This window comes from Desmodus rotundus, chromosome 11, assembly GCF_022682495.2.
Source record: "Desmodus rotundus isolate HL8 chromosome 11, HLdesRot8A.1, whole genome shotgun sequence".
Lineage (NCBI taxonomy): Eukaryota > Metazoa > Chordata > Mammalia > Chiroptera > Phyllostomidae > Desmodus > Desmodus rotundus.
The window spans coordinates 31,996,312-32,010,985 of NC_071397.1; the positions used below are offsets into that span (position 1 = coordinate 31,996,312).

General features: G+C 40.3%; 1 protein-coding gene across 2 annotated transcripts in view; it reads right to left on the minus strand.

Annotated features, from left to right (window-relative positions):
- Positions 1–5,625: 5,625 nt before the first annotated feature.
- The window catches only part of SLC17A5 (solute carrier family 17 member 5), a 62,847-nt gene continuing 53,798 nt past the window's right edge, over positions 5,626–14,674 (minus strand). The window contains exons 10-11 of one of the 2 annotated variants that reach the window (XM_024576610.3): positions 10,550–10,640; positions 5,626–7,014 (exon numbers count right to left, since the gene is read on the minus strand). In XM_024576610.3, coding sequence (XP_024432378.2) covers positions 6,877–7,014; positions 10,550–10,640 — 229 coding nt within the window. In that variant the 3' untranslated portion in view covers positions 5,626–6,876. The remainder of the gene's footprint in view (positions 7,015–10,549; positions 10,641–14,674) is intronic. The other variant, XM_045184861.3, reaches the window with a different exon arrangement.

Consider the following 14,674-nt stretch of genomic DNA (forward strand, 5'->3'; position numbering starts at 1 on the left):
GTGCTCATTAACAGTGTTCAAATGTGATTTTTTTCCTCTTGTAATGAGGCTTATTCCTTCTTTAAAAATTTAAATTATTGGGGTAACATTGGTTGATACCATTACACAATTTTCAGAGGTACAGGGTTACAGTGTGACATCTATTTATTCTATGGCATGCATCTCATTGGTCTAGTTTCCTCTCATTACCATATTAGACCCTGTTTATCCTCTTCACCCTCACCCCAAACACGATTTTTAACACGACAGAATAGCATGGCACTGAAGAGATTCTGCTCTAACATCAGAGAGACCCGGTGTAAATCTTGTCTGTGCTACTCAGTTGTGTGACTTTCTCAGTTTCATCATCTATAAATGGTGTGCTCATACCTACTGATAGGGCTGTGGGGAGAATGAAATCAGTGTGAAATTTGGGGCCCTCATATGGTACCTGGCACCAATTCTCTACTCTGGGAAATGTATAGACATTGTGATTTATAACATTATAATACTAGATACTACTACATTGAGTTTGGAACACGTCTTCACTATTTCCTTAGCTGCTTTAGTTTTCATCCAGCTGACGGTCTGGTGCAGTCCTGGCTCAGTCCACTCCAACCTCTTCCTCTTTTCAACCTTCTCAGTCTCACAGTGGAAGAACTGGGACTCAAAATGTATAATAAGCTGCACCCCATGCTAGTCTACACCTCAGGCCAGTCTAAACCTGGAGAGAAAGTCACCATTGTTCCTCACCTTCTTATGTTCCATTTTACTGTGTGGGTCAAAAGGAAGAGCAGAAAGAAGGACTGAGAAAACCTTCCAGAGAAAACAGAGAAGCCAGGGGCACTGGCAGTGACTTCGCAGGGAACATTCCTGCCAGCAGGGAAGATTGAGAGGGAGCTGGGGAGGGGGCGGGTCACCGGGCCCCGCAGTGAGGAAGATGTTGGGGGTGGGCATAGGAATGGAGAACACAAGTGAGGTTTCTAGCCTTACTTTCCTCCTGCATTCTGAACTTTCAGTTCCCAATAGGAGCTGATGTTCTACCCCTGGGTCTATCCCATAATTTGAAATTAAAGGTTTCATGGAACCAGGTGTGGAATGTCAACAGGCCTTCTGGAGGGAGTTTATTTTTCAGTAAGAACATGGAGGGGGAGGGGACGGTTGGCCGTTGGCACCCCATCAAAGTGTCCAAATCATTAAAATTTTCAAAGTTATAGTAGAAATACTGAGTTCATTTTTTTTTCCCACAGAAGCAACTAAAATGTATTGGCTTGCTGAGGTTTACAGAAAACATTTAAAATACTCATAGTACTATAGAATAAAGATAAAATAATTACATATTCACTAACATCACACATGGAGCTAAGATAATATTACAACAGATTCCCAGCTGGAGTTGCTTTTGGGCCAAGAGTTAATTTTACAACTTATTCTGGGAGAAGATATTAAAAATCTTCAGTGTGCCCTTATGCACAGGCTTCTTGTAGGATTTTTCTTAATTAATAAGAAACAACTTTGTCCTTTAAATAATAATTTGATTCTGTGATAGGGGCGGATATTGTTAAGGGATTTTTCTTTTTTTTTTTTTTTTTTGGTCTAATGTAGTAGTTTGAGCCAGTGGGCTTATTTTGCTGAAGTTGGCCTGGGGAGCCAAGGTTACTGGGTGGGTCCCTCCGAGGGCCAAAGACTCCCCATTAACAGAGAATACCTCTTTCAGGGGTGTCGCCTTGTTCGGGAGGTAACACGGGACAGCGCTGTGCGGATGCTGTTACTGATCAGGTGCTTCTCTGTAGCAGGTGGTGGGGAAACACACAGCCCCGTGAGTGCCCAGGATGGACACGCTCCCTGCTGCTGACGACAGAGTAGCAGAAAGCTCTGCTCACCTCTGAAGTATTTCCATGCTGTTAAAAGAAAAGGCGTTATAATAGATGTTGTATAGGTAATTAATGAAATATACATACTGAATTTCCTCTAATAGCCTCCTAGTACTTCACGCAAAACAGTTCTTGAATATTAAAGAGACCAGACTATATATCCTATCCCGATTGCTTTCAATCTCAACCAAACTTGTGTGGGAAGCTCAAGTTTCAGACTGAATGAGTGTGAAGTTGTAAAATGCTTAAAACCGGGCTATTTCTGGTGCTTTAAAGGGACACTGGAGCAGTATGCACACTGGATCCTAAGAGGCGGTGATGTTGGAAGTGCCAGCATATTTCAGTTGTTTCTGTCGAAAAGACCACTTTTCCAAAAGACTTAATACGGTATTTAGGGTGGTAGGCTTCCCCCAGTGTGTGGGACGCAGGCCGTTTAAATGCCTTTCCAGCTCACTTGTTCAATAATGGCTTCTTACTTACAAGCACAGGACAGCCAATGACGTGGAACTTCTAAGTTTCCTCCTCCCCACCATCGAGATAAAGTGAAAGTAAACAGGCTTGGAAAATTACTAGTGTTCTTCTCAAGGCACATGAAGACGGCTGGCAGAAAATTTGTTGCATCTCGTTTTTTTCAGTGTTCCTGTACTGTCCGTAGCAGAGTCTCAGAAGGAGTTTTCTGTAGGCCCCTCTTAGGGCCCAAACTTGTGATTGGCTTTTCTGCCTACGGTTGCTCTAAAAGGCATAGGCATTTGAAAAGGCTTTGTGATCCATCTTAATTTACATCTCCATGAGGAAGATAATTTATTCTTGAACTGAAATTAGACATTTATTTGCCCTACATCTACTTATCTGAAACAGTTACACACTTTTCCTGAGAGGAACCGGGCCACTTCCTATAGTGCTCTTCCTGCCTTCGGATTTAAATAATTTTATCAGCATTTTTCTGTTGGGGGAATTTAATTTTGAACAGAGGTGATAAGCCGCCTTAGAGAGGAGATTAGATTTTTTTTACTTTGTAACAGGGTTTAAATGCAAACATCTCTATTTCTGGTTCTTGAAAACAAAACAAAGGCTGAGCAAAAACAATACAAACTGCTGATTTCTGTGTTTGTCTCAATTTCTTTAAGAACTCTTGTTCCCAAGGTCAGTTGGCATGCTCATTCCCAGGGGATGCGACTGCTCGACTGCTCGGTGGGTAGTGACATTTCACATGGAAGGTTTCAAAGGCTGGAACCTCTGAAGACAAAGGTTTGATAAATTTTTTTCACTGCTGTATTCCAGGTGCAAAGAGCAAAGCCTGCCTGGCTCATAACAAATGCTTGAAAAATATTTGTTGCATGACTGGGAAGAGCAGTAGCTTTCCCATACAGAACTAAGCTGTTCTCACATACTTTCAAAACCATTTACCAATCACTGCCACTTACAACATTTTGAGGTTAGCATTTTTTCACTCAAAGAGTTAACCATTTTTTTTTTAGAAGGAAACATGTATATGAGGATATATATATATCTATGGAAACAAATTCAATTTCTTTGTCCATTTAAGCACAGGGTTATTTTCTAAATATTTATTAAACAACTGAAAGATAAGACAAAACATGTATAGTTACAGGGAAGACCATGCTGAGGGAAATCAAATGGATCCTGCCTTCAAGATGTGCATGAATAATCTAATAGGGTTACTGACAAGCATGTATTCATATGCATTATAGAGAGAAAGCCGTGGAGGAGAAAAGGCATCAAGCAGCCTAAGTTCCAAGGTGGCCTCCAGGGAGGGAAGGACTGACTGTGTCAAATGCATCTCTATCCTTGTTGCCTGGCAGAGCAGATATATATTTTAGCTATTCCTATTTGTTGAGTGAATGAAGAAAGAACTTCTCTGAGGCTGGGTGAAAAAGGTGAAGGGATTAAAAAAAAAAAACCTAACCAAACAAAAAAACCCCAAATACAAACACGAAAAAAAAAAAACCCACTCATAGACACAGACAACAGAGGGAAGGGGGTGGAAGGAGGTAGAAGAGGGTAAGGCGGGGATAAATGATGAATGGAAGGAGACTTGGCTTGGGGTGGTGAACACACCCTGATATACAGACGATACAATATACAGATAATATATTATACAATTGTACACTTGAAACCTATGTAATCTTATTAACCAACACCCCCATAAATCCAGTAAAAAAGAAAAAATAATTCTCATAATTGAACCTGAGTCCTTGAGTTTAGAATACAGAAGAAAAAGCCCCCTCAAAATAAATACATAATATGGTGTTCCAGGGGATCAAAGGAAGAGACCACACCCAAATCAGGGAGGGTGGGAGAAAGCAGGGGTCATGAAGGAGGTGGGGATGAAGAGCAGCCTTCCAGGCCCGAGGTTCGGAAGGGGAAGGGAAAATGGAGAGCCCAGAGGGAAGAGTTAAGTAGCCAGAAGCAGCTGCAACAAAGTGTGGTGGGGGCTGAGGGTGGAAAAGCTTCAGCCTAGGAGTGAGGACAGCAGGCTGCCCAGGAGAGCGGTGTATTAGGTAGGCACAGGGACGCTGGGGTCGGGGGAGAGTCCTGATCAGGGAGATGAGGAGTACTGGGGCCATTAACCCACCACAGTAGGAGGAAGTTGGGCGGAAGAGGATCTGAATAAAAAGGTAGTGAGATCACTGGTCTATTCTAGATGGCACAAAAGCCACAAGAATCTTATTTGGGAGATGGCAGAGGGGTTAAAAAAATTCCAGAGGCTTGAAAAACTGGAATGGAGAAGACAGGTGGTTAATTAGACCCAGGGTTGGGGGGTGGGAAACTAGGGAGGAAAAAGAATAAAAAATGACTTCATGTCCAAGCCTAAGTGACTGGGGAAATGAAATGTGTAGCAGGAATAAGGAGAGAGGCAGAAGAGCACTTTTACTGGGGATGGGGATGAGGGAGTGAGGTTGGATTCAAACGAGTCTTAGGTGCAAGATAGCCAGTTGGTGATGTCCACAGGCAATCGAAACCTGGAGGTAATTGTATAGTAGCTCGAGCAATGGATTTTTTAAAACGATTTACTTGAATAGGTTATATTACTGCCACATTTGGGTAAATGAAAATTAATTCTCCTTCCTGCTGCTGGTTGCCTATTTTCTCTCTGCAGAGGTAGCCACTGATTTGTTTCTTGAGTATGAATCTCAAGATATTCTGTATGTTTGTATGTATATATATATATACATGTTTTTATGTCCATAGGAGAGTTTTGTATTTTTAGTTTTTAAAGGCTAGAGAAGACTTGTGTATATTTGAGACAGAAGGAAAAGAATAAGGAAAGATAGAGATTAGAAAAACAATTAAAAAAGAATTACTCCACTGGCTGGTGTGGCTCCGTGGGTTGAGCACCAACCTGAGAACTGAAAGGTTGCCAGCTCAATTCCCGGTCAGGGAACATGCCTGGATTTCGGGTCAGGTCCCCAGTAGGGGGCGTGTGAGAGATGTTTTTCTTACACATTGATGCTTCTCTCCCTCTCTTCCCCTCTCTCTAAAAATAAATAAAATCTTAAAAAAATAAAAAGCAATTACTGAAGCAAGGTCTTAGAGAAGGTAAAGAGGATAGAATCAGTGGTGGGCTAAGAGGGGCAGGCTGATGGCGATAGAGATTTCTGATGCTGCGTCACTTAGATTGCCTGTGTCCTTGGCCTAGTGGCAGAGACGCATGAAGAGGTAGGTTGGTGGCTTCAGGAGGATGGCAGAAAAGACGTAAAATAGCTGCTGTGGACACTAGAAAATACCATAGAATTGTCAGGTCCAAAAATCAATCCAAAAAGGTTTATTTTGACGATTTATGAAAGAAATATCACCATTGCAACTTAAAGCTATTTACAAATTTAAAAAATTTACAGAAGTTATTCACATCATATCACATTAAACAGTTTTATTAAAATATTACAGGTAGCATTGAACAAATACAACATAAACCAAGTTCTAAAACACAGAAAAGCTCTCAAAGCATGTTCAAAAGCTATTGGAAGATAGTCCAGGAAAAAGTTGAAAATACGATTTCAGGAATCAGCAGAAAGGTGATTCTCACCTTTATATTACAACTGGTCTCAGGAGATGTGGCCTTTAAAAGTCACTTAAACCTTAAACTGCAACCAGAATCTTACGTTTGGACAAACAGAAGGAACTGAAAAAAAAATTTTTTTAAAGTTCTGGTGTAGCTCATAGAACATAGGACTTGGAATTTATACTCTGATTGACTTGAAGGTGGTTTTAATCAAGGATAATGTTATTTGTGGTTGATTCGGCATCACACTTTATTTCTGTAGGTTACATGCCAATCGATATTCCAGGGAGGGGAAAGTCTCAGGATTCATCAGAACCACGGCTATGAATCTCAATGCTCCTGCCTGCAGGGCTCTGTGTACACACTAACAGCCCCCAGGGGAAGACCACCATCCAAACACCTGGCACTGACCCTGGTCTTGGCTGCTGCCTCTGATGAATGCAGGGCACTGTCCCTGAAGCCAGGAAGGGAATGCCTGGCAGCTGACTGGGCATGCTTCCCTCAGCCCAGCTGCCAGGCCACATTATAGAAAGGCTGGCAGCTCCTTGGAGATGCTGATGTTTGAGATGTAAGGGTCAGGGATTGCTGATGACAAATAATTTTTATGAGGAAAGTGGGTAAAAATAGGCGTTTACCAAGACCTGAGATTTATTATCTAGTTTAATTAAGCAAAGGCATAGAGGAGTGCACTTCAGCTCGTTCCTGAGTATGGCCCTTAAAAATAACTAGAACTCCCCTACTTCATAGTGCCTGATTTGCAGCTGGGTATGTGACCCTAAAATAGAAGTTCCAGCATATATGTTATTAGTAATTAAAAATAACTGATTTTACTAATCTGACCATTAGTGACATGTCATGATTATGAGCCTTAAAAATTTAATACATATACAATTTTTTCTTGCACATAGAATGCTTACAACATTAAAATATCAAAGGCACTTTTAGGTTACATGATAAACAAAAATACGTGGATAGAGACAGGATTATTTATTGGTTCCTTCAGCTTCTGTGTCCATGGCGGTCATCGAGGGCCCAGTTCTGCACTTCACCTTTAGCAAAGAGTGTGAAGAAAATGGCACCAAATACGTTAATAGCAGCAGAGATCCAGAAGACAGTTTGCCATTCTCTAATGGTGTTCTGTAGAGAAAGAACAGAACACGCACAAAAATTTCTTGTTTGTAGCCCACTTTATAAAACAAGGTGGAGTTACAATGCTGTTATAATAGTAACATTACCATGAAAGAAACAACCCCAATGTCCATCGCAGTGAGATTGTGATATATGTGTTCAGTGAAATACTATACAGCAATGATAATGAATGCACTACAGCAACGTAGATACATCTCACGAACAAAATGTTAAGCAAAAGAAGCCAGACACAAAAGATTACGTACGGAACATTTATATAAAGCTCAAAATTAGAAAAAACTGATCCATGATATTAAAAATCAGGATGTGGGAGCTCTTGGTGGGAGGGGGTACCTGGGGGCTTTGCAAGAGTTACATGTTCTGTTTGGGTGCTGGTTTACGTGGATGTACCAACTTTGCAAAAATTTGTTCAGCAGTGTCCTTAGGATTTGTGTAGTTTAAAAATACATGTTATACTTCAATAAAAAGTTTATTAAGACTAAAATGTGTGGCATATCCTTGAGTCGTGTGTTATTAGGCAAGTATTATGCCTGCATATCATCTCCCAAGTTCTTAGGTGGAAAGGTCAGGCGCACATCAAGTAAGGATGAACTGAGACCAACTTCGAGTTTGAGGCCTGGCCTGAAAGATTCCACATGGCTCTCGCGTGGCACACCACGTAAGACACGCACTGGACTTGTCAATAAGAGACCAACAAAATGTAGTTGTTCAGTGTATAATCCACTGGTATGAAAGCATCAGACAGTTCTGTAAATTTCTGGGTCATGTGACTAACAATCATTTTTTGGATTTTTACAATTTCGGTGTTATTGGAGTGCTACATTTGCAGCATTAAATAGACAAACAAACAAAACAGAAAAACCCAGTAGAATTGGCAATGAAAAAGGAAAAGAAAAGGCAGTAGGAGGCTAGTATGAGGTTATTTACTTAGGAAAAAAGGAAAAATATGAAGAAAGGAGCACTGTGTGGTTGTTATACTTACCTGAGATGAATGTGTTTTGGGGAAAAAAGTCTTAGAAATCCACCTTAAATTTCAGTGACTATTTAGATATGCTAATGATGTGTCACCATCCTAGAGGCGGAGTCAGTTAATAATTACATCGCATACCAGAAAGAGAGGTTTAACAGCTTTGTAGGGTTCCTAAGACAAAGCTTCTTCTATCTATGTGATTTACAGGGTAAAATAGTGCCTGAGTGTTATCTGGAGGCAATTAGTAACTTAAAGTTAATCAGTTGTACCAGAAATCTCACACAGCTCCTAGTTGGCTTTCTAACAAAAATTCCACCAGTTTTTAGAGAATGCTGTTTTGTTTGTAACAAAATAGAACCTCAGATACACCTTGACTTTTAATTTTTTATTTATACCCTGACTCATTACCCAGAGTTTTTGAGGCAGTGCAGTGATTTTAATTGTAAGTAATTATAATTGTAAAAGAAAATGTGTTTTTCCTTTTTGAAAATAACATCCTGGCCCTGGCTGGGTAGCTCAGTTGGTTAGAGCATCATCCCGATATACCCAGGTTGTGAGTTTGAACCTCTAGTCAGGGCACACACAAGAATCAACCAACGAATGCACAGATAAGCGGAACAATAAATCGATGGGTGTCTCTCTCCCCCTCTCTCTTTCTTCCCCCCTCCCTCCCACCTTTTCTCCCTCCCTCTTCCTAAAATCGATAAATAATTAAAAAAAATAAAAATAACATCTTTTTAATAACACTAAACAAATACTTTAGTAATATATCCAAAATCCACTTCAGTTCCCACATTATAAACACCCCAGATGTAATTCAGGATCCATATTTCCCCGACACCAGTGCTGGGAGCACCAGTAAGTGAAAGGATACCCAGCAGTGTGCTGACTTTCTTTTGCTGTCACAGTGTTCTGTGGAGATCACGTTAGACATTTCTGTGTCCACATGGAGACACAGATTTCAGAAAAAACCTCTGTCCTAATATACCTTCTATTATGTGAGAAAACAGTAGCAAGGGGCACTGATTCATTTAAGGAAGGAATCAGAGATGGCGGGAACAGAAGAAACAGGAACGTCATCTGTGGCGAACACATACATGTCTGAAATCATGTACCTTCATACCAAATCTGTATATTTGGTATTAAGGAAGTTTGTAAGCATATCCTAAAATTCTAAGAATTGGTGTTAATTAGATCACAGAGACAAAACAAAGGAAAAGTTAGTCTCTTTTACAGGTTTAAGTCAGCTTTTTTTTAAAAAAAGATTTTATTTTTATTTTTAGACAGAGGGAAAGGGAAGGAGAACGAGAGGGAGAGAAACATTAGTGTGTGGTTGCCTCTGGAGTGCCCCACACTGGGGACCTGACCCGCAACCCAGGCACGTGCCCTGACAGGGAGTTGAACCGGCCATGCTCCCAGGCCTGTGCTCAATCCCCTGAGCCACACCATAAGTCAGCTTCTTGAAGAATATATTTCACCAGTCCTTTAGATTTTTTAAGCAGTAGAAAACTGGAGTTGGAAAGGGCCTTTGAGGTCATTCATTTTGATTTCTTACACAAAGTAGGCAACCTTTTGTCCTGTAGCATCTCTGCTTACCGACCTGGCCCCATGCTGCCAGCCGCAGGCCAGGTGCCTCTCAGCCCACCCTGCTCCTCGGGGCTCGGCCCTTGATACAGACAGTGCAGCCCTCCCCACACCCCTGGCTCACTCCTCTAGGGCTTCATCCACCCAAACTGGCTGTTCTCTCCTCTGTGCCCAGAGCGCTGTGCACATTTTTTTTCCTGCAGCACCTGTCACGCTGTACTTTATTTGATTTCATATAATCTCTAAATGATGATTTTTTCAAGTACAGAAACTTGTTTGTCACTTTTGCCTTTGAATCCTCAGTATCTGGCATATAAATAAGCACCCAGGAAATGCCTTTTGAATACATGGTTGACTATCTCAGGGCTCATTAATTCATAAGGTAGGCCATCCTATATAGTAACAGCTTTAAACAAAAACTTCCTATTGTCACCTCATAACTTCTCTCCACCTGTCTTTGTGAAACCGCTGAAAACAAGTCACCACCTTTCATCCGGTAGTCCTTCAAATATGCGAAGACACTTGTCACGTCTTCTCACGTCTTCTGCTCCTCTAAACATTCTCCATTATTTCAACTGCTCCTTATTCATTCTCACATGATTTTCTGACACCTTACCTTCATGCATCCGATTCTTGAATAGTTACACATCACCAATTTTTATTCACTCAGATAAAAGACACAGTCGCTTACCTGGTATAATATCACAACTTTTAAGTACTCATGTAGCTTCAGCTATGAGATCTTTGTTTCACTTAGTTCTATTGTTCTATCTAAAATCTAAAGAGTGTACTTTGAAAATATACATTCCTACCCATTAAGATATTTACTTTTTGTTGCTATAAGGAATTGCATAAGAATAAACATTAAGAATTTACCCTTAATTAAAATATACTCAACTTTGACACAGAAGTGTAGCTTCCAGGGCACTGTTCAGGTCTTTTCAGTTTATGAGTTAATTATCTACTTACCTCAGGGGTCAGACTTTTAGCAATGACAGGCCCAACCATCCCTGGAATAGTGGCGAATGTATTTGTGATCCCCAGGAGGATACCCGCATACCTGCAGAAACATGGGCATAGAGGTTTATATTGTGTTACACATTTAAGTAGCTTTTTTCAATAGATAGCTAGCCATACGACTTCCAGGCTATATTATTTTCTTTTTTTAAATTTTTAATTTATTTTTAGAGAGAGGGGAAGGGAAAGAGAGAAACATTGTTGTGAGAAAGAAATATCGATCATCACCTCTTAGACATGCCCAACCAGGGACTGAACCCTCAACCCAGCATGTGTCCTGGCCAGGAATTGAACCGGTGACCTTTTGCTTTGCATGATGACACCCAACTGAGCCATACCAGGCAGGGCCCCAGGTTGTATTCTTATGAAATTTTATGTCCAAATGAAATGCCTTATTGGAACATGACATTACTGAAATGTTTAGCTGGTGAAAACCTTGCATTTCAATAGTTAATTAGCATTCTAAATTACATAAACATAGTCACTGAAATAATCCCTTTTATAGTGATGTAGGAAAGTGCTGAGATATGATTTCCATACATGAGTATATCTAGATAGGATACTTGATATGTCTTAAAATTTTTTTATGTTAAAAAAAGAGTTTAGCTCTGGCCAGTGTGGTTCAGTTGGTTGGAGCATTCTCCCATAAAGCAAAGGGTTGCAGGTTTGGTTCTAGTCAAGGCACATGCCTGGGTTCTGCGTACGTGGGAAAGGCAAATGGTCAATGTTTTTCTCTCACATCAATGTTTCTCTCCCTTCCCCCTGCCCCTTCTAAAATCTATAAGCATGTCCTTGCGTGAAGATTAAAAAAAGGGTTTATTTCCTGAGTACAAAATTTATTTCATTGTTGAAAACTTAAGAAAACATTAAGAAGAAAATAAAATTATCTATAATGCTTCCATAGATAGATAATCAGCATTAACATTTTGGTGAATACCCTAATTACTTTTCTATGTATATATTTCTAATATATTATAGAAGTGGGATCATATTTAACATCAATTTTACAACTTACTTGCTCCACTTATTACATATCTGCTGTAGTTAACTCCTTGAACAATGTCCTAGAAGTAGGCAAGATGGGTCTACAGTGTGTGTGCGTATGACAAAAAGAATGCATTTTTTAAAAAAGATTTTGATTTATTTATTTTTAGAGAGAGGGGAAAGGAGGGAGACAGAGAGGGAGAGAAACTTCAATACGTGGTTGCCTCTTGCACACGCCCTACTGGGGACCTGGCCTGCAACCCAGGTATGTGCCCTGACTGGGAATTGAACCAGCAACCCTTTGGTTTGCAGGACAGCACTCAATCTACTGAGCCACACCAGTCAGGGCAGAATGCATTTTTAATAAGTTCAGAAAAAGTTCTTATTTATTTTAAGGGTATCTTAGGGGAGTGGGGTATTCTTATCTATGTTTACACACAAATCTTTGAAGAAAGAATTCCTGCCTGTATTTGAGAAATGCTAATAATCTGTTAATTTCTCCAGTACATAAGGAAGGTATATATACTAAATAAGGCTTCCAAAACCAAGATCTTAGGTACCATCCTAAAAAGAATAAAATGCTTATCATCTTCTATAAGGAAGTCATATTGGAGTGGTAATCAGAAGACCTAAAGATTCCTACCGAGTTCTACCATAAACCATCTGTATGACCTTCGGCAAGTTAGTGACAGATTATTTCCCTTATCATTGATGGGTTCATAGACATATCCATGTAACATATCTGGTAGTTTCATCTGAGCACCCCCACATCCCACAAAGTATATGAAAAGAAAAACTTTAAGTGCGAGATACATATGAAAGTGTGTAAAGACCATAGGTGTACAGCCTGACGAATTTTCACATAGTCAACAAAATCATGTCCTTAGCACCTGATCAAGAAACAGAACCTATTGGTATAACCATTTTAAAGGACATTTCATATATGGTCTCTCAGACTGTATAAATTTTAATTTAAATAATCATAATTTTGTCAGGTAACCCCTTTCCTACTCAAAAACCTACAAGGATGGTTTAATGCTTACTATGATCTTCTGCCTGATTTACAATGGCCTGACCCTGGTTCATCTACCCAGCCTTGCTTCCTAGTACTGCACAGTATACAACTTCAGATGCAGACAGCTCTCATTCCAGCTGTTCACACCTGTCATGCTCACTCCGTGCACTTATCTTTATTCCTACTACTATATTCACTATCTGAATCCACACTCTGTCCATCCAAACCACATCCTTGGCACCTGTTCCAAGGTGCTTTCTTGGTCTAGTTTAGCTCATCTTGAACTGTGTCTTCTTAGAATCTTTATTGTCCTTACAGCTGGTACTACGTATTTTAAGAGGTATAACTGTTTTGTAATTCATGTTTGGTAATTCTGCCTCCATAGCCTCACTGCAAACTCATGTCTCACTCCCCTTTATTATTTCCAGGGGCCAGGACTACATGCGTGCTCACTCAGTACATGCTGTCCGGAGAAAGTGCACACAGCCACAGTCATTCGAGGCCCCATGCGTGGATCCGTGGATCCGGGGCCTCTGGCTGCACTGACTGCTGGGGCTTTGTCCCACAGAGACTCACACCCCTCTTGGGTATTGGCTCCGAAGAGTGCCAATTCCTGGCTAGAAATTTCATATAAACGAAATCATATAGTATGCAACCTTTTGAATTACAACCTTTGGGGCTGAGCATCATCCCAAATTGTGTGGATCAATAGTTCATCCCTTTTTTATTGTTCTCTATCTTAACTGCAGAACTGGGATTTTATCCTGTAGATAGTCCTATATTCTGGATTTTGTACGTTGCTTCCCTGAGGTATCATTTAACTTAATGTTATGTCCACTGTATTTCCTATAAAGTGGTAGGATCTAGGCTCTTGATCCTAGAGGGTTAATTAGATTTAGGTTTGATATTGTCAGCAAGAAAAATTAAAGGTGATGGTGTGGTTAAAAATTAATTAACCAAGTAAATGGCATTTAAATCACCTACACATAGGAAAAGTCCAATTAGAGCTTTTAATTTTTATGAGATAAACAGGGTTATTATAAAATAAAATTGCAGTCAAAATTAATGAAGCTTGATGCTTATTAGTCTGTATAATAAGCATTATTATACTTACTGTGGGATAATACTTTTTCTATTAGGGGTTAGGATCCTCAATACCTTGGCTGTAGACTACAGGCCTGAAATTCTTCTCCCTCTTTAGAGATGAAAAAGAGCTTGCTATGGACTGAACTGTGTCCTCCCCAATTTCCTACGTTGAAGTCCTAATCCCTAATGGGACTGTATTTGGAGATAGGGCTTTCGGAGGTAATTAAGGTTCAATGAGGTAAGGGTGGGGTCCTAACACCCTAGGATTGGTGGCCTTATAAGAAGAGGAAGAGAGAGAGATCACTCTCTTGAACTCCGTGAGGAAGTACTGAGGACAGGCCCTGTGGAGACACGCGGAGTAGGTGACGGCAAGTCAGGGAGAGTCCTCACCGGAAACTGACCGTGCAGGCCCTGTGATTGCAGACGTGCAGCCTCCAGAACTGTAAGAAAATAAATTTCTGTTTTTTAAACTACCCAGTCTACTCGGTACGGCAGCCCAAGTTGACTAATACAGTGCCTGAGTACTGCTGAACGTAAAAATACCTGCTGAACGTAATTCAGTTATCTGTGAACATCATGAATTTTTATGTTCAAAACTCCTGTATACAGGACACCACGACAAAACCATGTGGCACAGCTCTTTTTGGCTTATGCCCCTTAGGGAACGTATCTTAAATTAACCAAGCTTGGCAGAACCTGTCTTTTTTTTTTTTTTTTTTAAACCATTAACACCCTGGCAGTAGGAGGAAGTGAGTGCAATGTTGCCAGGCCTTTTCAGTGACAGAGATTAAGTGCCGATGAATGTTGTGAAATTCTAAATGTCAGCACCAAGAAGCTCATTCAAGTATTTATATTACACTAGGCCAGGAAGGGCCATGAAAGACGGGTGACTACTTGGAAAAAACATGTGGTACGGACTCAGTGTGGGTTCTTTGCTATTGGACTACTAGAATTCTGTGGGATTAACAGTTAAAAATCTACCCAATTCCCTT